The 26,907-nt window shown below is 39.5% G+C and overlaps 1 protein-coding gene across 3 annotated transcripts in view; it reads left to right on the top strand.

The window, feature by feature from the left end:
- The window catches only part of Rorb (RAR-related orphan receptor beta), a 180,588-nt gene that overhangs the window by 85,751 nt on the left and 67,930 nt on the right, over positions 1–26,907 (top strand). For 2 of the 3 annotated variants that reach the window (NM_146095.4, NM_001289921.1), the window contains exon 1: positions 24,329–24,439. The exons of the other annotated variant lie outside the window; for it this stretch is intronic. In NM_146095.4, the coding sequence (NP_666207.3) occupies positions 24,400–24,439 (40 nt within the window). In that variant the 5' untranslated portion in view covers positions 24,329–24,399. Of the gene's footprint in view, positions 1–24,328; positions 24,440–26,907 lie in introns of those variants that run through there. 3 annotated transcript variants of the gene reach the window in all.

The following is a 26,907-nucleotide window of genomic DNA, read 5'->3' as shown; positions in this document are numbered from 1 at the left end:
GTGCCTATTTCCTATCTCTTTCAATACTGAAATGTGACTACTAAAGTTCTCCAAGCAGCTGTCCCCCAAACACTCATACATACTCTCTCTCTCTCTCTCTCTCTCTCTCTCTCTCTCTCTCTCTCTCTCTCTCTCTCTCTCTCTCATATACCCAGATGCTGTGAGGCAGGGGTGGGGATTAAATCTAAAAGAAAAAGAAGAGCCTAACAAGTATTGAATTCCAATTCTGACTTTAACTAATGTGTAGTGCAGCTTTGGGCAAGTTACTCTGTAACCCTCCATGGTTTCCCCATTCTAAAATTTGTGACAATCAACTCATTCCTTGAAGAAAATGAATCTGGTGAAATAACTTGCACAGCAAACTTAGTTTTCCTTCTCACACTTTCCATCCTTGTCCCCACATCTGAGAGTACTAAATTTGAAAGGAAAAGGACAACCCCAGAATTCTCCTTGGCAAAGTGCCATGTGCGTCATGTGTCCTGTCATCTCCTTTTCTAGACACTTGCTGATCTGGCGTACTGTGCACTCCACCCAAGCCACAATCATCCCATCTTACCCCAAGAAAAGCATTTTCATACCACAGGTACAAGTTTAGGTGACTCATTACACTCTCCCTATTATTCTTTTTTGCAGTTTAGGATTCATTATTAATCAATTCACTAAAATCATTAGCCTTATATGGTAAATAAGAATATGGACTCCTGTATCAGATAATTTAGAATTCAATTTTACCATCTTCACACAATATCTACATGACCTTGCAAGCTACTTAACACTCTTGTGCTTTACTGAACTGTCATACAAAGACAACAGTGAGATGGCATTTAAAATCTTGCCAGTCAATAATAGCAGGAATAATAGTGGAGTGATGCCAATAGACGCAAGAGCAGAATTCACAGTAGGAATGCTGTGCATACAAAATGTAGCAAGAAAATAACAGTGTCCCCTACTAGGCTAGAATGCACATTTTTAAACCCCTTTACTCTTATTTGTGCCTAGAAAACTATAGGCACCCAAACACAACTAGTCAAAGACCAATTCCATTGGATTAAAATCTATCATATATATATGTGTGTATACACACACACACACATATATATGTATATATATATGTATATCATATTATATATATATATATATATACATATATATATATATATATATATATATATAGAGAGAGAGAGAGAGAGAGAGAGAGAGTGTGCTGTATCTATGGTTAAAACTCTGTACTCTGACAATGGCCTCAGTCAGCCTTAGGCTCAAGATTTGATCCTACTACCATATTGTGGTGCTTTGGAAATTACCTTAACATTCATCATTATCTTTCTTCACTCGTAAGGAGGAATTACCATGAGGATTAAATAAAAGAGTGTGTGTAAAATAAAAGGCATTTGTACTTGCTTTAAGTCAGACCTTCCTGTGATGGCCTGTCATGTCACATCTAGATGTCTGGCCCAGCCAACTGGGTGTTCTGTCCCTCAGGAGACACCAGGAGGTATTCTACAGATGTGCTCTCACCCTGTGAGGATTAGTTCCATTTTCACCCTATAATGCCTCATAATCATAGTAACTTGATTGTTTTAATGAGAATTTCAAATCTAGCTAAATGGTATTGAAAAGGAGGAAGAAGAAGGCACTTTCTATCAAGCATTAGCTAAAAAGCACTTAAGTCCCCAGCTGACTGAAGTCTTATACAATGGATCTTAATGCAAACTGAATGTCTAAACTTTCGCCACCATCACCAGAATGCTTTCTTTAAAATGTCCCCAGGCTAGGGGTGGGGGGAACTGAAATGGAAGGATCAGGTGGGGAGGGGGAGAGGAGATGGGGATGAAGGAAGGAAGAAAAGGAGAGACAGCTAGAATAGAAGGGCATTTAAGGGGTGGTACTGCAACCTAGTGCAGTGGAAACTTCCTAAAATATATTAAGGTGACCCTAGTGAAGTCTCCCAGTAATAGGGGAGACAGAGTCCCAACTGGCCATCTCTTTTCACCAAACAATACTTCCAGTACCTGGACTAATTTACATGCAATTGAGTTGTTGGCCAAATAGGTCCCATGGAAATCCCTAAACTAACCAGTCTGTTGCAAAGGCAATGGGTTGTTGTCCACAGACTAAAAGCAAAGTCTCATTTGTAAAGATAACCACACAACTCACTAAACATAGAGAGGTGGAATTGACAGCTACATAGAGCCTTTATCCCTACATTTTAATGTTTTTGATATGGGAAGGTACTCTGCAGCCTACTCAAAAAAAAAAAAAAGAAAAGAAAAGAAAAGAAAAGAAAAGAAACATAAACGCCAACCCAACCACAAACCCTTGGTTTTACAATGCTGTCCTGCTTGCCAAATATACCAGAGCAATAGTGGCACAAAGGTTGTGGGAGTAACTAACCAACATTTGATTTGACCTAAGGCCCACTTCATGAGATGGCACCCATACACAACACTTCTGCGGTGACCAAGAGCCAGAGACTAGACAAACCAGAGAGCCAGAGTAAAACCATATATTAATGATCAAAAGAAAAAAAGATCTTCTCTTGAGCAGGGGCCATAGTATTCCACTGCAAGAAGCCAGTATCCATCACAGAGTTGTCATCTATTCAGCATGCAGAGCACCATTGGCATGGTTATCACTGATTCTTGCCTTACATTAAATCCCTAACCTTTAAAAGATACTTTAGAATGCAGATTTATGGACTCATTACAAATAAGTAAAAGCTACAGATTTATGCCAGGTAATGTGAATAAAACAAAGTAAGAAACATCCTTCTGTTGCTACAGACAGCTAATATGACTGACCATAAACCAGGAATTCTCAGTGACTAAACTAATTATTTATTTTACTGCCTTAGTGGAAGATTATGGAGAAAATAATCAGGTTTTCATGACACTTGGCATTATTTTTATGTAAAACATGTTTTTATTCAAAGTAAAATTTACATGAATTCCCTGATAGAAGCCAAATGGGTTCATGTTCAATTGTATACATAAAGAGGATTCTAGTAGGCACATTAAGTACATTTCATTTACTAAAGCACAGCTAGGAGTGGCCTGAGTTCTTAATTTTTGCCATTTTCATATTTTTATTTTTTTTGTTTATTATTTTTATTAGGTATTTTCCTCATTTACATTTTCAATGCTATCCCAAAGGTCCCCCATACCCACCCCCCCAATCCCCTACCCACCCATTGCCCCTTTTTGGCCCTGGCGTTCCATTGTACTGGGGCATATAAAGTTTGCAAGTCCAATGGGCCTCTCTTTGCAGTGATGACCGACTAGGCCATCTTTTGATACATATGCAGCTAAAGACAAGAGTTCCGGGGTACTGGTTAGTTCATAATGTTGTTGCACCTACAGGGTTGCAGATCCCTTTAGCTCCTTGGGTACTTTCTCTAGCTCCTCCATTAGGGGCCGTGTGACCCATCCAATAGCTGACTGTGATCATCCACTTATGTGTTTGCTAGGCCCCGGCATAGTCTCACAAGAGAGAGCTATATCTGGGTCCTTTCAGCAAAATCTTGCTAGTGTATGCAATGGTGTCAGCATTTGGAAGCTGATTATGGGATGGATCCCTGCATATGGCAATCACTAGATGGTCCATCCTTTCGTCACAGCTCCAAATTTTGTCTCTGTAACTCCTTCTATGGGTGTTTTGTTCCCATTTCTAAGAAAGGGTAAAGTGTCCACACTTTGGTCTTCGTTCTTCTTGAATTTCATGCGTTTGGCAAGTTGTATCTTATATCTTGGGTATCCTAAGTTTCTGGGCTAATATCCACTTATCAGTGAGTACATATTGTGCGAGTTCCTTTGTGATTGGGTTACTTCACTCAGGATGATACCCTCCAGGTCCATCCATTTGCCTAGGAATTTCATAAATTCATTTTTTTAATAGCTGAGTAGTATTCCATTGTGTAAATGTACCACATTTTCTGTATCCATTCCTCTGTTGAGGGGCATCTGGGTTCTTTCCAGCTTCTGGCTATTATAAATAAGGCTGCTATGAACATAGTGGAGCATGTGTTCTTCTTACCGGTTGGGACATCTTCTGGATATATGCCCAGGAGAGGTATTGCTGGATCCTCCGGTAGTACTATGTCCAATTTTCTGAGGAACCGCCAGACTGATTTCCAGAGTGGTTGTACAAGCTTGCAATCCCACCAACAATGGAGGAGTGTTCCCCTTTCTGCACATCCTCGCCAGCATCTGCTGTCACCTGAGTTTTTGATCTTAGCCATTCTGACTGGAGTGAAGTGGAATCTCAGTGTTGTTTTGATTTGCATTTCCCTGATGATTAAGGATGTTGAACATTTTTTCAGGTGCTTCTCTGCCATTCGGTATTCCTCAGGTGAGAATTCTTTGTTCAGCTCTGAGCCCCATTTTTAATGGGGTTATTTGATTTTCTGGAGTCCACCTTCTTGAGTTCTTTATATATATATTGGATATTAGTCCCCTATCTGATTTGGGATAGGTAAAGATCCTTTCCCAATCTGTTGGTGGCCTTTTTGTCTTATTGAAAGTGTTTTTTGCTTTGCAGAAGCTTTGCAATTTTCCATTTTCATATTTTTAAATAAAAAAACTTAGGCAAAAGATTCTGATCATGCTTCCCTTATCCCCAACTCCACCCAGATTCCCCATCTCTCCTTCAACGCAATTCTACTCCCTTCTCTCTATTTAAAAAGTACACACACAAAAAAAAACAAGAAATACATATAAAAAACCATGAAAACCAAAATATGTAAACAAAAAACAAGTAAGATAAAAGAAAAAAAAAAAAAACCACCCAAATGAAACATGAGACAAACATATCATTGAGTTCATTTTGGGTTACCCATTTACTCCTAGACATTGTGCCTACCATGAGGTTTGATTAATATACCAGGAATACTCCTTTGAAAAATTAATTTTTCTTTTGCCAGTCGACATCAATTGCAGATAGTTTCTTGTCCACTCCCCTGTCTTAATATTGGCACCCCTATGGCTTAAACCTGTGCATGCTATTCATTGTACATTAGTCCTATCGTTCCTGAAAGACACTGTTTCTTTGGAGTCATCCACCATCTCTAACCCTTACTAACTAATGAGAGTCAAAGCAACCTTTTCCTCTGGTGTCTTTCGATATGGCCATTTGTCCATTCATTGCTCAACTCTCTGGTGGTATAGTTACAAAAATGCACACCAAATATTCATTTAATTTGATTAATATTTATTGATTGTGTGACAGGTGCTATAATAATGATCAAAGGAGGGAAAGTGGAAGCAACTACAAATACCCATAACAAGCAGCCAATTTCATAATAAATGTAATCCCTTCTCCATGCAGAACCACGCCAAATGAATGCTTCTCTCTATTTGTATGTGTTTAGCCCATTTTCTACACCATTACAACAATCTTGGTTACCTTCTACCTGAGACCTCTCTACAGGAAGAATGAATTAGACTACATTGAAAAGAAAAGATAACACAAACAACACTGTTCCTTCAGGAAAATAGACTGATCCAGTTATAAAGTAATATATTGGAGACATAAATAGAAGGCCAGAGTCCAGGAAACATATAGCCTTCTGGATTCACATTTACATAGATACCAGCACTTGTTCACACCTCACAATACCTGGGACTTTCCATTCCACATCAATGCTCTGGGGCCTCAAACGTGAGCTAAGTATTTACAAAAACTACACATGTCCAGAATATTGTATCTGAGAAAAATTAAAATTATGTAATATATTTTATGAATATCTCCAAGGAGGATCCGATAGAAAACTCAGTGCTGGAAACAGCAGGCATGACGCATCTGAGAGATCTGTAATGCCTCATACCGCAAACGTCTGAACAGCTGAGGCTTCCGTATGTGTTTAAAAGGGAACAACACACTCGGCATAATGACAAACAGGCTGGAATAAGGAAGGCTCATGTGCACAGGTCCTGATTTATCCAGGTGCCTCTCAAATGTGGGAGCCTGTGCACCATCAGCGCCAGCTGTGCTCTTACGAGCACTGTGCACCCTTTCCCATCTGAGCCGTCACCACACTCTACATGTTCCAATTCCCCTGGTGGTTAATTCCATCAAACCTTTAGGAAGCTCCAGCTAGAAGTGTATTAATCTGCTCCTTAAGGACTATTTTAAATGAGCTTGTCTGGGTATAAAATATCACAAAAATCATTATGCACAATCTACATATAGTGTATCTATTGACACAGTGTACTAAATTTGATTATCACAGATGAAGAAACAGAAAGACAGGTAGATATGGGATTGGAAATATTCATGAAAATATCACAAAAATATGTCTAAACTCTTAACTGATATTCTTTAGAAAATAAAATTACTTGAAGTTTTCTTTCTTTATATATCTACATCCTGTTGATGTTTTTTAGTGATAACACACACACATGTGTATGTATGTATGCATATATACATATATATGGTATACTATATAATATGGGAAAGAATGAGAGACAGGGCAGTGAAAAAGGAGAAAGAAACATAAAGAAGGAAGGGAGGAGAAAGAAGAGAAAAACAAGGAAAGTGGAAGGAGAATAAAGAAGTTAAAAGATAAAGAAATGGGAAAGAAAGGAAGAAAAGGGGAGCAGGGCAAAGACAGAAGGATGGAGGGAAGCGAAGAAAGAGGATTGGGTGAGTGAGGTGACTTAGCTTATTGATCTCTCAGTTGCTAGCCATCCTATAATGTGTCCTTCATCTTTCTCCATGTTAAATAGTCTACCCCCTTCACTCTATGGAGCTTCCCTGACATAGCCCAGTGATTATTTTACATGTCAGGTCCCTAAGGACGTCCCTCCGTGGTGGCTGATAAAACCAAGGCCATAAGGTCAAAAATCTCCTGAAGCCACAAAGCCATCCTTGGACATAGTCAAAGATGGAGACCCACACACACAACACACCAATAGTCCTAGCAACAAACACTCCCTGCGACTCTCTAGGGTCTATTCCATATTCAGTCAGGTTATCTTCCTGCTCTCAAATATGGTCATTAAAAAAAAGGAAACTTTGGCTGACAATGGTGGCTACCTTATAGCAGGCTAGTGCAAACAACCACAGACCATAGATGAAGAACGGATACAGACCAGCCTGGTCCTGACCTTCCCTGGAGCTTTCTGTTCCTAAATCACCTGAGAAAGCTGCCTTACTCGTCTAAAAATGCCCTGTCTTTGTATTCGGCTTAAATAATGGGATTGACATCATGTAATTACTTGCCTTTTACACTGTGCTAACTTAATTTGCTTTTCATTCTCAGGTATTTAAGAGACCATTATTTTCCCATCAGACGTTACTGTCTGTCAATTAAAGCATTAGATCGATGAGGTAGAGAAAGCACACCGCTCAGGAAGATTTCGGTAGGCATAGGGAAAGCAAAAGCTTCGCATCACTTTCCCTTTTTATGTCACCATTTCACCCAGTTCTGTGACACCTTTGTTCAACATACATCATATTTTGATTCAAGTTGAAAGTAGAATATGGTTTCTCTATAGATAAGCTTTACAACTAGATTTTAACTAACTCCTCTCTAAGGAAAGATTAAAGAGGCAAGGAGGCAGTGTCAGGAGCTGGAGTTGGTGGGGAGTCATATTTACCCTTTGGGGGGGTCCTGAATTAAAGACTAGATGGTAAGAAAATAAGATGCCCTGAGACGACACAAAGTCCTTGTTTTTACCAGATGAGAATTTTATCAGAAACCAAATCCCAGCTGCACAGCGCCAGTTCCATTTCATGATCAAATATGGTTCATATCTGAGAAAAATAAGGGTTCGAGCTGCTTAAGTATGGTGTGATGAACTGAACCAAAAAGGGGGAAAAAATTGCAGGTCGTTTTCCTTCGGGTTCAGTCTTATTTAAGTAGTAAGAGCTGTGGCACTGAGGGCTTTCTATCTCATCCCTGGATATCCAGTCATTTTCTCTTTCTCTGTGTCATTATGGAAAGCGCCTGTACTGTGGAAGTGCAGGAAATCATAGTAATTGCCCAAGAACAGTGGAGGGAGAAAGGGTCCAGGACAAAGGTAAGAACATTTGTCAACTCAAGAGAGTACTTCTTGAAGAAAGAGAATTATCAAGGAAGAAAAGGTCATCATAAGCCCAGCCGGATGACTCGGACCACTAATAAACTAGTAGGCTAGCTGTTCTGAGGCCCCAAAGAAGAGAATGGGTTATGCAACAATAATTACAAAATATGATTGTTGTCTGTTGTGGCCTCCTTGTCAGACTTCCTGGGTCTACCTCTCCTCTTGTAAAGCATGTGTGTTTATCAAGCAAATGACTAAGGGTTGTTTTGATTACCCTAATCCCAGGTTTAGAACACACACTGGTCTACTCAATCTATCACTCCCTTCTGAGAGCCTACACCTGGAAAGTGGGGCTCTTGACTAACAACTCTGCCTCAACATTAACCCTGAAACCACTGCAAGTGTGAGTCAGCGTTGCCCCATCACAACTACTACATCCCCTGCCTATTGGAAAGAGCTTCAATAGATGGTCCCTAGACACATTCAATGAATTTGGCTTCCTAAATTTGTGTTGAAAATGGAAACTTTGAATGTAATTCATCACTCTGCGTTTGCATTAGCCAAATTCCAAGTACTCCCTAGTCAAGTCACCAGTGGCTACCATACAGGATATTACAGAAGCAGAACACATTTGTCATCACAGGAAATTCACTGAGGTACTGTGTGACTAAAGCTATTGCTCTCTTGACATCCCTCATCTCCTATGTAAGACCCAACCATGAACAGAACATCAACAGTAAATAGAGGACTTTTCCAAAAAGTTATCTCAGAGGACACAATTTTTCTTATTGTAGCTATCCCCAAAACTGGTTCAGGCTGGATGGGGCCCCATGCCTCTAGACCGCAGGTATTACATGACATGTCTGAATGGAAAGTATCCACAAAAGAAGAGTTGCTAAAGGACTTCCAAGTGTGGAGCATCTTACTCCATTGACTGCAGCCTGATACATGGGAAGCTTCTATGTTATTGGGTGCATTTTGGGGAGAGGGGTGAAGGTATATCCCAACTCAAAAGAAGTTTCAGATTGTTAAATTCTCTCTACACTCACCTGCCTCACTAGTGGACATGTGATCAAAACTATGGACTCTGCTTCCACCAGTTACAGTTAACACATGTAAAGAAGTGAAAACATGCCCAAGGATTATCTGACATTGTGGATGTACCATAACATCTCTTTCCTTTTACTGCCCTAGACAATCTCCAAGACTAGAAATTATTAGTAATATTATTTACCAACTAAAATCCCTGAGCAATATCTAGAGCTAAACAAATTCTGAAGTTGAAACTGTTCTTTAACAAATGTCAAACTTCTTATGCTACTATCTCTTGGCAATTTGGCCATCTCCTCAAATGACAGGTTTATCAGTAGTTCATAAGACAAGGATTCAGTTGTGGCACTCAGAGGAGCTTCAAGTGTGTCCTCCATCCTCCATAAAACCTTCCCATCTTGTCTTCTCATTCAGATATCTGTATGCCTCACATCTCTGACATCAATTCACTCTCAGAAGAGTCTGAATCTCCTGCTTTATTTTATATTCGACACTACTTGGAAGTTCTGTGAGACTGAATCTCAACACCAGAGACTGAACTCAAACTCAGTTCTGCCAAAAACTGTCATTATGCATATGTGCATGTCTGGCTACTCTTTGATTCAAAGTCTTAGAGATTGCAATGTCCTTTAAAATGATCAATTTCTGAAGGGAGTGGAAAGAGTATAAGAAGCAGTGGAACAGAGAGTTTGCTATGAGATTGTTTCCTATGGATGTCAGAAGTTACGTTCCTGGAGTCGTACAAACATGACTAACTAAACATGAGCTGAGCAAGGACAACACCAATAGACCTGCTAAGGGGGAGAGGGAAGTCTCATGGCCTCAATTCTAGGAAAAGAACTACAGGAAACTAAGGAATGCTAAGAGCTGGAGGAATAGCTTCCTCAGGGAAGAATATACTAATTGCATAATACCAAATGGCCAGTCTGGAAAACAAGTACAAGTAACATTGTATAGACTGATCAGGCTATATTTGTGTATTTAGGAATATGTGTTCATGCAGGAGTGTGTGTGTGTGTGTGTGTGTGTGTGTGTGTGTGTGTGTGTTTAGGAATATATACATGTAATAACAATTAATGGCAAAGAAGGTCATGAATTTGAAAGAAAATGGGAAGCAGTATATATGAGAGATTTTGGAGAGAGGAAAGAAAAACGAGCAAGGATGTAATTATATTATAATCTCAAAAATAATGGAAGTAATTTTAAATGGTCAAAGGATAAAACATTCAGACAGACCAGAGAGATACATGCTCATACAAAATGATATCTTTGATCATGTAAAATATTTATCTATAGATAATTATTTTCTTTCAAATTAAGGCAAACATCCCAGTTTATTACTGGTGTCTTCGTTTGCTATCTGTTCCTATGATAAAAAAAAATAACCAAAAATGAACCTGAGATGCTGGAAAGGGTTTATTTCATTCTACAATTCTCGGGTCATACATCATCACTGAGGGAAGTCAGGGCAAGAACTCAAGGCAGGAACCAGGAGGCAGGAACTACAACAGGAGCCATGGAGGAATGCAGGTTCCTTGCTTGTTCTTTATGGTAAGCTCAACCTGCAGTTTATAGAATACAGGGCCACTGCCCAGAAATGGCACTTCCCACAGGGGGTCTTGACCCTCACACATCAATTAGTAATCAAGAGAATGCCACATTAACTTGCCTACAGGCCAATCTAATGGAAGGATTTCCTCAAATGAAATTCTCTCTTCCCAGGTGACTCTAACTTGTATCAAATTCATATTTTAAAAACCCATCCAGCACAACTGAGGTGTTCCAATTATCTCATTGAAAACCAATATAGACATGGAAACACCGAGAGTCACAAATGTCCATGGATCACTAATGGGCCTCACAAAATACAATGGCAGCCACCATTCAGGCCATCAGCCATAGCTGGCCATAACCTGAGCACTGATGTTGGCTTTAGGATAGCTTTCTTACTGAGACTGTCCCAGATCTAGAGACTTGGAAGTGAATGTCAGAACTATACTCATTAGCACACTGACCTTGGTTAACTGAAGGTGTGGTCTATTAGTACGAGTCAGGATTAGCAAGGACTATCCTCCAGTCACAGAAGAACTAAAATGACCCAGAGTTTACCAAATCACAAGGAATCTAAAATCTACTTTTATCTCAGCATTGAGTTAATCTCTCTTTAAAGTCATGTTTTTCATCTTTTTTTTTCTATTTATCTACATCTTTTACTTTTTTTCAAGATTAAATTTACATCGTTTCCCTCTTTTCTCTCCTCCATCCACCCACCTCCCATATATTCTTCCTTGCTGTCTTTCACACCTGTGGTCTCTTCTACACTGGTTGTTGTTACATACGTGTGTGTGTGTGTGTGTGTGTGTGTGTGTGTGTGTGTGTGTGTATTCCTGAACACAACATGCTCATCTCGACAATGTTTCAATTTTGTTGGACTAATGTTTTGGTAATTGGTATTATATAGCTGTCAAACATATGAGAACTAGATTTCATTGTTCTCTAGCAGGTAGAAATCACTCACTGGTAAACGGAGTCATTTTATTACAATGTCACAGTTCCCAGAAGCAACTCTTCACCAACAACATCAGCAGTGGCTGTTTTTAAAAACTGACAATGCTCAGTGTCTGGGTGGGGATACTGTGATGGAAATATCCACATAACACTCAGGGTTTCAAAGAGTATCGAACAGGACTATAGACTTTCCTAAACTATTCTTCTGGGGAAAAAGAAGCAAACAGACATGTACAATTATTAGAGAAGGGGAAAACCCTCTTAGAAACCACTAAATAACCACTTAAGAGGAATCTGGAATAAACTTAAGCTCATCACGGGGTGTAATATTACACAGACTCTAAGAACAACCATTTAACAATGTTCTATTTATTTAAAATTTGATTTTCATTTCTGTATGGGACATCTGATTGGTAGATAGGCAGTATTTAATGGTACAGAAGCTTGTCAAGTAAACAGTCCTTCCATGACCCTAGCCATTTCCTCAGAGATAATTAGTATGCAGCTATATATTGAGCATATCAAACATACTTTATGCTTTTCTAAGTTCTAAGACATGTGAACAAATGTTTAATTTCTCCTAGTAAAACAAAAGTTCTGCCATTTTGTGGTGGGACATCCAGGTTCTCATCAAACATCCCTCCTCACTGTCATTACAGAAACCTCTCAGATCCTAGGAAGCAATCTATTGCTACTCTTTCCCTGGACAGCTTAAGCACTGTTTGACCAAGATCTTTTTTGCTCAGAACTTGAATTCCTTTCTCAGAAGAAAAACATACATTGAAAAAACAAAAAGCTTTATACAAACTATTTTGAATTTTTGGACTTGACCTAAAAGTATTCAATGACTTTCAAAAATGGTGTATGAATGAATATAATGAATTCTATATTATTGTACCAAAGAGTAAATGTTGAGGGTGGCTTTTACTCTTGCACATTGTGTTAAGTAAAACAACCTGACCGAGTAAATGCTCTGGTAGCAACGGAAGAACTTGGGCTTTTGTTTGAGAAGTACATATGTGTCTTCTCTGCCTTGACATTATAGGCAGTAGAGTTAGCATAGCCTATTTCTGAAGGAAGGTGTAGACAGTCTGTGGAAGGACTCACCATCATACACTATCTGGCAATACAGATATTAGGAAGTAATCTCCAGAATAGGTTCATTCCCCAACATTGGCTTCTGGGTGTGTTCTGATAAACATAAGCACCCAGCATGTCTAGGCTGGGGCTTTTTCACTGATACAAGGAAATGGGACTCAGCTATAAGGTAGAAAGTGTTCCTGTTTAGTAATGGCTACCACATGGTGGCACTGTCTTTACGACAGACACAGGTCAATCACCTTTCAATGTGATTTCATTTTATTCTTTAGGCAATCACAGAAACAGAGATCATTACCCCAGTTGATTAAAGAAGAAACAGACACAAAGGAGTTGATCTTGACCAAAGACATGACTCTTATGTACACTAGTCCAAGTACTGACCAGTGCATGCCCAAGACCCACACTGCAAACCAGTAATTCCAAAGGTCTGGTCTTCAGTCATTTTCTTCCAGACCAGCCTCTACTATCACAAGGCTTCCTGGGGTCTTGGAAGATCCAAGTCACAATTCTACTGTGCCTCATGGTTGCCCAAGAACAAGAATCAGGCCAGTAGGTACTTGGTGTATTGCTAGGTATTAAAATATTTGAAATAGTGATAACCCGGTGCTGCATTTGTTTTACTTTGACACCATGGCTGGGGATTGTATTCATGAGTGCTGGGATGGGAACAGTGAGCTTCACACGTGCTAACCAAGTAGTCTACTATTGGGAACATCCTATTTTAAGACCTGAAAAGTTGCTATTTTCTAGTGACTATAGTGAAATGGCAATCCACTGGTAAATGGCAGAGAGAAGGAGAAAGGAACTATAAATGTTTGCTATGTATATAGTAATATATATTGAAAAAAAACTTTTTAAAAGTTGAATAATATTTTCCTGGCCATTAAGCTTGAGTTTGCCCATATGTGAATGGATCCAAGCACGGTGGCATTTGTTTAGCAACAACATCCATAGTATTGTGTTACGTGTTATTTTACATAATAAAGAGTACTTAAAGAGGTTCAGTGGCTATTTTTCAAACTAATGGCCTGAAATCTCAAATAAGTCAAAAAGGGCATGTGCACTGTGCACAGTAATCTGTCTCCAATCTCAAGTGGACTCGTTTCTGAGTAAATATTGTTTGAATATTTTGCCTGCTTAAAATATCCTAATGATCCTGCCCTTTTCAGACCCGAAGGAATATCAACTCCTCAGCACAGCCATTTAGACTCTCCCAAAAAATCAGAATAAGCACTTTTGTCAAACATACCTAAAGCAACTGCTTGGTCGACACTTCACCCCGCCAACTGCCTTCAGCAACCAAAAGATAATTTTCAGATTCCTAGTGCTAACTATTCTTGGACCCATTAGTTGCAAGGTCACAGGCAAATTGGATTGTCTTTTCTATCAGTGTTTCCATCCCAGAGTGGAAGATATGTACTGACCTTTATTTACTGCAATACCCCTGCAGCATTTATGCCCAAGTCTTTAGTTGTTAGGGTATAGTTCTTGATTTTCAGCCATTAGACAATAATTCATTATTCTTCCAGATCATAATATCATTATCCACTAGGAAAAGTGGGATGTTAAATACCAATTGTTTCTACTCAATGATTTTTATCTCAGAAAACAAGAAGAAAAAATTGTCTGAATAGGGTGAGAGGAGAAATCTTCTGAGTGGTTGATATGACACACATCACTGGAAACACCCCAGGCTCTGCTGACCCCCCAATGCAGCTATTTTTTAATAATGCTTTTCTTAGCAGTTTGAAAATAACTTTCCTGGTTAATAGTGCTAAGGACAGCAGTCTGAACACCTAGTAAGCATCACGGATGAGAAACAAACAGCGAGTCTAGCGCATGCGCAGACACTACCCCACTCATGAAATTCAGTCCACATTCAGGACCTTTCCTTTTTCTGTGGCAAAATAAGGTGAAAGTCCAAGCATTATGTGAAGCCCTGCTATCCTTCAGGGCTAAGGAAGGAGAGCATCATGGACAGACATTTCTTTGCTCTTTTTTTAGAGGCCAGATATGAAATAACATTCAGCAGTAAGCATTGCAAAGGAATTACTGATAATAACTAAAAATACAAATAAAGAAAATGCTACCAGAAATATACACACCCATATTCTCAACACACTAGATGCCGAAGCAAGATGATCATGAGTTCAAGGCCACACTAGACTGCATACTGAGTTCCAGGCCAACCTGGTCCATATAGTAAACCATGTCTTAGAGGAGGGGGAGGGGGGAGGAGAATGTATTTTATTTATTTAGTCATTCTGGGTCCAGTCCTCTGTGCATAGAAGAGAAAAAAGAAAAGCCAGCAAGATGAGAAAGAGTGGGGATGGGGAAGGAGGGAGAGAAAAGGCCAAACCTATCAAATGTGCATGTGGAAAGTGTGAACAAAACAACTAACAGTTCACATTTGGAAACAGATTTGTGACAGGTAATCCAATTTCATCGAGGTGAAAAGGACCCTAAACAGATTTTAGGACCGAAACTCAGAGCAGTTCTCCCATATCTGGAGAAATTTAAACCCCAATCACTACTTTGGGTGGTACCTCCAGCTCATCGACCATGGCAGCTCCTAAATTATCCCTAGAGGAAAAGATAACATTTGCTTTTTACCTTAAAGAGGGAGGGGGTTGTGCAATATGCAGGCTGTCTTTGGTGTGTAAGGAACAGCTTGCCTTGAAATCATGGGACTTAGGGACATGACTCAAGACTTCTTCAAATAGAAAAAAGAAGCAGCGTTGAATAGTTAAAACTGAAGCATGTCTTTCTTGAAGTGTCCCTAAAATCACTCACCTTTGTAAATGTCGTTGAGTAGCTGAAAGGAATGAAGTGGGAATGCATTTAAGGAGACACGATTGTTCCTTCCTTCGTTCTCTGGATCCTTGAGGATTCTGGAAATGAAAGGAGAATGGCTTAATATATCTGCCTTTGATTGCACCTCTGGATTTTTCTCCCTTTTACTCTAGATCAGGCTGAACAGCTTTGAGTTTGGAAAAAAAATCATCCTACATTTAGTTTGGCAACATTTAGTTTTTATATTCTTGACTTTTTTTTGTCATCCTATTGAGTAAAATATTCACAATTTTAGCAAGCTCCCGTAAGGTGTCCCAGGATGGATGAGGGAAAAGGACTGTGCACACTTCTACTTTATAAAATACTTCGGGGACAAATTTCTTTCTGCTAATGTAAACGTGGGCCACCCACAGAGAAACTGCTGTTATTTCTGGATGTCTCTACATTTTTAAGTAAATTTACTGTATCTGGTCATTAAGCTGTCTCTTGGTGAGTATGTTCCTTAGAATGTACGGGATGAGAAACTCAACTCTGGCTTGTTTAGCACAAAGCTGAGTTAGTTTAGCACTAATGACTCCACCTGAATTCTTCCTGACTGGATTGCCTGGATTTCAGGGAAATAAAGATTTGTTGGTGTCTTAGTACAGAATGGGGAGCACAGAATAGTATTCAATAATTGACTCTAACCTACACAGGTAGCTACTGTCAAAAATACTAATATAAAAAAAATCACCAGTGCTTATAAAGAAAGAAGCTATTGTGTCTTGTTTTGTTTTGTTTTGTTTTGTTTTGTTTTGTTTTGTTTTGTTTTGTTTCATGACCAGACACAATGGAAGATGTAACTTGTGAGTTAGGGATGCTTTTGCTAGAGAATTTTGACCTAACAAAGTTCATGCCAAAGTGTAATACTACAGTTAATTCCATGGTGCAACCGCGGGTTGCTATTCACTTGAACTAGACAAAGTCCATCCAGTGATCCTACGTACTTAGTAATGCACAAGCTTACCCTTATTGCCCCAACATCTGACAACAATTGTCTTTGTGACTTGTAAGCTTCTAAAGGTGCTCACCTGAAGTTAGTTTCCCGAGACTTGGAAATGACAAATATGCTTCTGATGTCTGTGCCTATGTTTGGAAATGGTGTCGCCTCCACGAAGAACACTGACCTGCAGACTAGAAATAAGTAGAATGTGTATTATAAGGGAGGAACTGAACTCACCACTAAATTAGCATTATAGAATGATGCTTAGCGCTCTAGTCTTCACATACTCCATATGCTGAGGGGCAGTGACTGCAGACAAGTGTTTCTCCCTTGATGGCATTCTGGGGCCTCTGGAGCCCTGAGAAACTTCTAAAGAATTAGGAATACTATACCACACATTCAAGAACAAACAGAAAGAATGTATTTATACTATATTTATGTCTGTATTTATACTATAGAGTGTTCGTGTACACATATATAAATGTTTGTACATATTACCAATTCTATATGCACATGTACCCTATACACACTCAACAGCAAGGCTCTAAGACAGATTTCTAACTAGAGCATTAAGACTCTGGAAGTGAAGTAGTTTCATTTGTGATGATCTTCCTTGACAGAACTCAGTGATAAACTTACCCCATACATTGCATTTCTTACCTGTTTTACTGCACTGCTGAGATCAACAGAGCAGCATAGAAATCTTGTTTTTATTCCTGAGAGTTTGTGGATGTGTTATAGACACCAAGACTGCAGGCCATGGTGCAAGAGCACAGCTTGGATTGATCAGCTTTGAGGTAAAATTGGGAAACTGATTGTTCTGCCAAGAGCTGAACTACTTAGTCAAGAAATGCTCCCAGGCCGAAGGTGAACAAGAACAGGGGAAGTCTCTCGCTCTCCCAACACACTGAGCTGATGAAATGGAAATTCCATGAAACAAGGCACTTAACTCAGTTATAGGTTATGCAGTCAACAAACAAACATCTGCAAAATGAACTCATGACAAAATTTAACCTTTTTTCCCGAAGTCCCGGATATCCTTCCTACAGAGACTGGATTGCTACTGAATTGGGAAGATTACACTTAATGTTAAAAAAATAAAACTTTTGTGTAACTAAACAGTAATTGTTCCCAAATATTGGCCATATAGATGCTATATAATAACTCCCAAGATAAAAGCAATCTAATTTTATATGATTTTATGAAGTTCCTCTTAGGAATTCTCTTAAGGTTTAAAGCCTGGAGTGTTTAAAGAAAATGTTAGTAAATGAACAACCAGGGCTTACATTTTCTGATTAAAGTTTACTTGCTGCTCCCTCCCTTTTTCCTTTTTCCCTTTTCCTTTTTCCCTTTTCCCTTTTCCTTTTTCCTTTTTCCTTTTTTTCCTCTGTTTTCTTTTCTTTTTTCTCTCTGAAAACTTGTTTTCATCATTAATGACTACTCTAAAATTATGTTTACACCAGAACTGGGTTCTTTTCATTGGAAATCGATTTTTTTTCATAGAATATATTGTGATTGTAGTTTCCCTTTCCTCAGCTCCTCCTAGATCCTCCCCCATTGACCCACTGACCCAAATCCACACCCCTTCTTTCTATCTCTCTCTTTAATACAAACAGGTATCTAAAGTAATAATGATAAAATATGATAAAAATGAAAACCATCAAGACAGAATAACACAAAACAAACAGGAAAAAAAAAACAGAACCACAGAAAAAGCACAAGAATCAAATGAAGACAAGACGCCCACTTTCGCACACACAGAAAACCCCTAAAAACAAAATTGGAAACCATAATATATAAGCGAAAGATTGGCTGTTACTTACTCCTACTTTGAAATTTTTCTAGTTCCTTTGTAACCTATTCTGCTACTCATATAACTTTCTCTTAGATAAAATAATAAGTAAGAAGAGTTGGGAAAGTACTTGGAAATGTGAAGAGGTTCAGTTTTATAATATGGGTCTGGTTCAAAGTTAAAATATCTGAAAATTCAGCCACCAGAATAACAGCTTTAGATTAATACAATAGTTATTACACTCCACCAAAATTAAACTGCTAACATTCCTTTGTGGATTATCCCATTTGAGTGCTCCCTGGCACAAATGATCCATTTGCAAAACTGTAAATAAATTACCCTATACCTCTGTGTAGACACTGAGAAAATTTTATGAACATTTAATCATCCTGATTCCCTATTCAAAGAATAAATGGAAGCACAGTTTCTACATACGGTCTTGAAAAACAAAAAAAAAGATTTTTCTAGTGCCTTAGGGAAAAACTGTCAGTAAACACATAAATAGTGAGAGTAGTGACAAGTATTTCCAATGTATACAGGATTTTATGTGCATTTTTATTTCTCAAACAGCAAAATAAAAATAGTTATAGTTGGAAGCACCTCCATGGAAGAGGAAACTAAAGTGCAGTGGAGTGGGTTAGTTTAACTTGCTCTAAATCATATCGTTAAGTGGTAGATTCTGATTTGGACCCAGACACTGAAACGCTAGAACAGGTTATCAATTGAAAGTCACGTTTAAAAATCTTTTGGGTCTCATAACTAGGGGCAAGGGTGCCTACGTAGTAGCTTATAGCATTGAAAATCCACAAAAACACTCCTCAAAAGACAAAGACTTGTCCAGGCCACACTCAGTCATGGGAGTTGTCATCCCCCTGAGAACTTAATTTTTACCATTTCTCTGCACTTTTTACTGTGGAATCTAGGCAAAATAGGGTGCTCACCAACCCAGTATCTCATGTCACTGATGAGTAATTCTAATCCAACTGTAACCTCGAAAATCTTTCTCATTGCAATGTTAATTATTGTAATGATTACAATAGACTGCTATCCTGGCATGAAGATCGTCTTAATATATTCTGGAAAATAAAAATACCATTGTCTCCTCCCAAAACTCTTACTGAATTAGTCTGGCATACGGCTTTTGGAAATTAGGTATTTCTTTCAAGTTCCCCAACCATTTTTAATGTGTAGCCAGTTTTTTAAGAAATGTGTAGAGAAAAATAGCAGATATTTTAAAAGTATGAAACACTTTCTGTTCTCCAGTGATCTACCAGTAAATCGCATAAAGTTACCGGCTAGATTATAATATGACCAGGACTGCTCTAAATTAAAGAGTTTAATCCTCTAGCACCTCTGTCAGAAAGGTGGGCATTCTTACAATTGTCTTAGTCAATTTGAGCTGCTTTGATAAAGTATAGACTGGATAGCTTATAAACCACAGCAACTTACTTCTTATAGTTCTAGAAGCTGGAAAATCCCCAGTGCCAGCAGTCTCAATGTCTGGAGCCCACTTTGTGATTCACACATGGTACCTTCTTGCCATGTCCTCTTATAGTAGGAATAGCAAGGCAGATCACTGTCTTTATTACCTAATGACCTCACAGAAGAACCAGCATCCGAGCTATCAGCTGGGAAAACAGGATTTCGGCCTGTGCATTCTGGACACAAGAACATCCAGACATCTCCATCTTACAGACGGTGACACGAAAACATCTGAAGATTAAAGAACTTCTCCAGTCCACACAGCTAGTGTGTGACAGAGCTGTGAATTAAATGTAGCTCGTTCTGACTGGAACCCAGTGCTGTACACCACTAACTCAGAAACATAAGCGTGCATCCAACCATCTGGAGAGCTTATGAAAACACAGACGGCTGAGCCCCGCCCCCAGAGTGTCTGATTCCTCAGAGCCTACCAATCTGCATTTCTAATAACTTCCCAGTAATGCTGCAGCCACCACCACTGCCTCTGCTGCTGCTGCTGCTGCTGCTGCTGCTGCCAACTCTGACCTAAGGACCTTACTTTGCAAACTATGTTCTAAACTGGAGCTGTTTCCTATCAAATGGCTTCGTCTGAATTTGGTTTTTGTCACTATAGGAAGATTTGTTGTCCTGTTTCATTCGTGACTCCTGAAAAGGTTTTGTGAAATTGTCTAGACTATTCTCTTTTTAGACCATAGGTGGCCCATCTTGGTGGGAAGAACTGTCTCGAGGGAGACCAACTTCTTGTCTTTTCTGGTGAGAACACTTCTGGTGAGGAAAAAAAGGATGGAGAAAAGACCTAGGTTAATGGGATAACTAATCTAATGGTTATTAGATAATCTAGAGTTATGATTAAATATAATGTAGAGGAAAGGAAAATCAGTAAGTATATCAAGGAAAAAAAGGTGAATTGGAAGAAGTTTGTTTCAAGCTCTTGTTCATACACTAGAACCAATCAATAAGAAACAAAAAGAGACAAGAGCTTAAGTCAGGGCTTGCTTTCATTCTTTATCTTCCCTTCCTTTCTATGTACCCGTAATAAGAAAGCAAACATACCGAATGGAAACATAGGTGGGAACATGGAAACACAGGTGGGAATGTTAAAAAAGTAAGGAGTGAGGCTTGTATGTAACTCTTCAACATGTGAATGAACATTTATACACTCACCCATTCACAGGCTGGGCACTACACTCTACACTCCACAGTGCGGGGGGCGGGGGGGAAGGGGGGGTCATTACTAAGGAGCTTACACAGAGGACGGAAAGCAAGCATGTAAACAAGATTAATGAAGCACTCCAGGACCGAACGAGTGGTAAAGACACAGGAGCCCATTGGGGACAGATGGTCAGCACACACTAAACAAAAGTAATGGGAACTGAGTTGAGTTATAAATTTGAGTAGTAGGAAAACAGCGGGGGGGGGGGGGGGAGCGAGGCCTTCGAGGCCTTGCCTTACTCACGGAGGGCGGAAAGGAGGGAGGAGAGGCAGGAAGGAGAGAGTGGTGTGAAGCACTGGGGGCTGTTTAGGGAAATAATGGCATTGGCTTAGGTTCCCAGACTAGGACTTGAAGACAGCCTGTTCATGTGAGGAAAACCCCGGTTAAGAGGAAGAATTGGTATGTGAATTTATCTCACAGAGACCAGAGAATCCAAAAGGCTTTCCTAAGGAAAGCTTTGTGGCAACACCATGATTCTAGAGAATCTTTCCCTTCTTTCTTCAACATGGGCTAGGTTCTTTTATCACATGTCAGCTGGCATCTCCCACCCTGCTTTTTGCATCAAGGGGACGGTTCCTGTGTTGTGAGATGCATTCCATTCAGTTCTGGGTCTCTCTTTCCATTGCTTGGGTGGCCAGGGTAAGAGTTGGGTTTCTTTGAAGATTCTGGGGGCATGGAGATGCATAAGATTTTACTCCTAGCATTTGACTTTTAGTCCTTCTGGCTGGGGCCTATAAATTTCATTGCAAACAAACTAAGATTTGATAATCACAAATAGTCTACTGTGGCAAGGAGGAGGAGATGCTTGTCCTGTAAGCATGAGACCCTGAGTCTGCATTCCCAGTATCCACATAAGCCAGGCACAGTAGCACCGGGAGATAAGGGCAAACAAGTGCGTACCTGAAGCTTGCTGGCCACCTAGTATAGCTCCAGTGTCAGTGACAGACTCTGTCCCAAAAGATAAGGTAGAGAAGAATTGGGGAAGAAAAAAGGTGCTTGATAACAACCTGTGACGTTTCCCTGAACATGGACACACATACATGAGACAGAGAGAGTGAGATAGTTAGCTAGATGGATAGATGGATGGATGGATAGATAGATAGATAGATAGATAGATAGATAGATAGATAGATAGATAGATAGATAGATAGATGGATGGATGGATGGATGGATGGATGGATGGATGGACGGACGGACAGACAGACAGACAGACAGAGATACAGATAGACTTTTAGAACTAGTTCTGCCTCCACAATTAACTCATAAAATACACAATACTTACTTGACTGATACTTTTTTCATATCTATTTCTCACTTAACCACATTAGCATTAGCTACATGAAAAACCTAATTATGACAGTGGCAGTAATTTATGGATTAAATCTATAGTCTTTAAGAATACACTGGCCTATGGACTTCATCATATGTATTTCCCAGTGACTTTCACAGATAGTATTAATTACTTAGTAATTAACTAATCAGTGTTGAATACATGAATTCATAAATGATAGCAGCAGCCTGGATGCTTACCCCTGATATAAGCAAAGACGGGAAGATTACATCCAACGCTAGTCACTGTGTTGCAGCCACATTTCAGACAATGTTAGGAGCCTTCTCACTTATGTGAGTAGGTGCTCTTAGCATTTCAGAAGTATGCAGCCTTCTTCCTTCCTTCCCAGCACTTTGGAGTTAGGAATCTTTGCACTGACTGCAGCCTACTACAAGAACAAGCTTCTTTGACTCAGATTGAGAGAAACACAGGTTTGTACCCAGTTCTATGGGTTCCAAGATAAATATTTAAAAGGCTATTTGAAAAAAAAAATGACCATTTAGCGAAATAACCATAGCAAGTTCTAAGGCAGGCGCTTTGACCTCTACCATGGGATTTTGACTGGATTACAGTATCAATATGAGATCTTCCTCTGCAGAGCAAGGCAGAAGTCGGTTTCCCTGCAATGACAATGCCACTGTCTCGTGGGCGCACACATCCTGTCGGTCAGGTTGGTAGGCATGACAGCATGCAGGGGTCAGATCTGGTTAAGACCATTGATATCTTTTCTCCCTTGGCTGCTTGCTTAGCATCTCCCAGCATCATGAAAGGTGCAGCACCAGAAAGAACTTTCCTACTCAGTAGGACTGTGTCCTGCAGGCAGACTTTGTGGTGTCTTTAGGGAAAGGATCTTACTACAATTATGGTGGATAATCTTGAGCAATGGTAGCAGCCTTGGAGACTTTTATGGCCTCCCTGGCCAGTAGCTCCTAAGTGGGCATCCCATGCCTGGCACTGCAAGTTTTGCTTAATAGCCCATGTCTCCTGGGAGTGGTACTGTCATCCATGCAAGGTACCTCCCTGTGGACACATTTTTTTAAAAGTTGTATTCTGAACTTAGCTTAGTAACTAGTGAGTTTTCCGGAACACTTTCTTGTATATCTTTAACTTACATTAGCACATCCTCTACCTTCTCCTGTGCCTGCTCCCAACCCCAATCTTTCCCAACCTCCCATTCCCCAGCAAGACCCAAGGAACATCTTAGGAGAGGAGACAAAGGCACGTTAAGAGCTATCGGATAAGGATGCATGTTGAGAAATGCCAAGTTGTAGACATGGCAAGGTTACAGCGCCCATGACCCCACAGCAGCCATGGTTGCCTAGGCAAGATCTACTCCATCCCAAGCAGGTCAAAATTCCCACAAAAATAGGATAGGTAACCTGCAGGCCTTACCACTTGCCCAGCAACAAGGGCAAAGAAAGGAAACTTTCTGGGTATTTTCATCGCTCTCGTTTTACAAGAGGAGACACTGAGGTGCTCCAATAGAATAGAGTCGTTTAGACTTTGGGGTTAGTGTGAAGTCCCTGTCCTGGTACCAGGCTGTATTGCAGGTAGGCTGTAAGATATACTCATTTTCTTCAACTATAAAGTGTCTCTGTGTCCCATTAATTATCCCTCAGACAGTTATAATCCAATGCTGGGTAATCCTTATACACGAGGCCTCAGTAAAAGGGGCAAAATAATTACAAACCACTGCTGAATGAAGTCTGCGCTAGACTGTCAGGGTCACAGCTTGTCTTGAGATATTTGTCAGGTGCACACTGGGTCCTGCTCCAGAAGGATGAAAACAAAGGGGACTTGAAGTACAGAAAGAATACACAGCAACGTGATTCATGGGGAGGGTAGAGGATGTTTAAACTGCTATTTTACAATTTAGCAAATGTACTCGAGTAAATATCAAAAAGAAGAAAGGAATTTTTTCTTCTGTGCCTTCCTGGGGTGAGGAAGCCTCTCTTTCACCCTTACTTAATGAAACGAAGCCAGTTGATGCCTCTAACTCTTCTTTCGTCTAATCTCATTAATGCAGTCTGTTGGGATTCTGGTTGTGGGATAACATAGGGGCAGTCCTCAGACCTCAAGTGAAACGGGGAGATATTTTTCAGTCAGGCTTTTCACTGCTCCGTCAGAATGTGTGAGAACCAGCCCAAAACTAAAGCTGACGGCACTGGTGAGTTGCGCTTTTTCTTCTGTCTGCTGACATTTAGCAATGTAAACCATTCTTGGACGAGAACGCAGGCAGTTAAAGGATCGAAGCAAAATGAAGCAATAGCGGTGTGGGGACAATACATTGTTTCTGATTTGGGAGTGTATTGAATAAATCAGTCTCCATAGCCTAAGTTTACACTAGAAAAGATGCTGATACGAAATATTGTTATGTGCTGAGGTGAAATACTATAAACACTGTCTGGCCTTAAATAGAGTATTTTCATGTGCCGCATCATGTTGACGATATATTGACAATATAAACATCCTTGGTGTATTTTTTTTTAGCTTTGTTTGTCTGTTACATTGCTACAGTTATTATTGTAGTTACTTGATTTTTCTAACTGTTTTAAAAGTCAATTTTGTATTCTATGTAGAAATGTATCATGTATAAGAAATCCTTTTATTAATGGCTTTGTCTAAGGGTGATGAATTATGGGGCTTGGGGATTTGTTTTTTACTTCTAATTTCTTTAGTAAGTTGGGACATGTTTCTCTAAGCATATTATTTCACAAATGGACAGGTCTACGTATCTGTTCTGAAAATATTTCAAGGTAAACATGACACATTGCTATTTTTACTAGCATTAAATAGCCATAAACAGCAGTTGAAAATGTTATAAAAGAAACAATTGTTCAAATAACTTTAAAAAGCAGCTGTTTCTAGACACTTACTAATTAAACTAAATCTACATGTATACATCAAACTCAAAACTTAGTCTTCTCACAGTCCTCAGGGTCTCTGGGTACTTATATTTTAAAGGAGCATACACAGTGTGTCCGTCTTAACTTACCACATTCAAATCCTGTGTCCTTAAGGACTAGACTGGTGAACTAAGTCCTGACCAATGGATTTCAGTTCTGACATCAATGGAGTGTTTAAACAACTATTTATCCTTACTAACAGAATTATTGAGGATAATGTTGCTATTGTTGTTTGTAAATTCATAGCAGTGGACATATTAACGTCTATTACTTAATCCTCTTTAGTTCTGAATCAATTAACAGCAACTCACAAGTAAATATGTAGGTTTCTTTCTAATTATATGTTTTAAAACATATAGCTATCTTTTAGAGGTACCTGCCTACACACACACACACACACACACACACACACACACACACACACACACCTTGTATAGTGAAGCATGCGAACTAACATGCTTTTACATTTTGAAAAGCAAACTACATTTCTTTTCTTTTTTTTTTTAATTTTTTGTGGACCTACAGGATATATTCTAAATTAAAGGTGAAACTTTAAGAAGATCAGTCTTTCTCTAGAACACTTGGTATTCTGCTCAGCAATTTCTAGATTTCACCAATTTCTTTTCTAATATTTCCCCCCAGAGACAAAAATACCTACCCTGCTTTAAAAACAATTTAAAATCTCTAAACAAATGGAAAAAGAAAAAGCCAAACTTCTTCCTACCAATTCAATCCACCACACTATAACATGCAAATACCTTGGTACAAACGAATAGAGTAAGAAACACCAGCAGCGCTGGTGGGAGTGGGGGGGGGCAATTCTCTGTTCAGACGTGATTTTTACACTGGCAAGCGTGGCTGGAAATGTTCCCCTTGTGGGAAAAAGGAGGAAGAGTTCAAAGGGAGGAAATCCATTAGGGCAGAATTTGAAAATAACATCCGCTCTTACTATTTTTGTGACAATGAAGCAGAGCGGTGTCACTGCAGGGAAGAAGGCATGGTCATCTTGTTCAGGCAGCGCCAGCTTACATAAACATAGAGTAAAGCTGTTGTGGATTATGTGAGCATGCTGGATCTGATGAGCTCAAAAATAAGATAGCTCGGTCCTATCATATTTAGGATTATGCTGGTAATCGCCTTAGAGAAAGTGTGCAGTATCAGCAGAACAGCCCCTTCCGTCTTTGAAGGGGACAGCATTGACTCCAACTGTGTTGGGCAACAGGCCTTTGTGACATTTAGCATAGAGTAAAACCGTAAGACACAACTTCTGGAGTTGCGTCTTGTGTGATCATTTGACCCCTGAAATAGTTTCTGATGCTGTGTGCACACAGCAAAACTTCCCACTGGGTCCTCTCTCCCTTTGTTGAAGGCCACTCATCTAACAGTCGACGGAATCCAAGTAGGATGACTTCTAGCCTCTGAACTATTTTTGTCATTAGAGATGACAAGAATCAGGGTTCACTTCAACTCTGTGATTCCCCTCCATTTAGAGTCATTGTTAAGAAGTTAGTAGCTGGCCAGCAAGTTTCCTACAACATCGACATCATGACAGCATAATTCTCAATGGAAGAGTTTGCAGTCGTTTTGCTAATGTGGCATTCACGTTGGAAATGATCAAAGCTCTTGTAGATGATACAAAATATAAAACCTTAAGATTTGAGTTTTGTGTAAAGATCATTAGTATTAAATTCTTCATTCTTTCTCCCTTTCCCTCTCCCACTCTTGTCCT

The sequence above is a fragment of the Mus musculus genome, chromosome 19, assembly GCF_000001635.26.
Source record: "Mus musculus strain C57BL/6J chromosome 19, GRCm38.p6 C57BL/6J".
NCBI lineage: Eukaryota > Metazoa > Chordata > Mammalia > Rodentia > Muridae > Mus > Mus musculus.
Note: the sequence above shows the minus strand (reverse complement) of the source record. Positions and strands in the feature narration are given on the sequence as shown.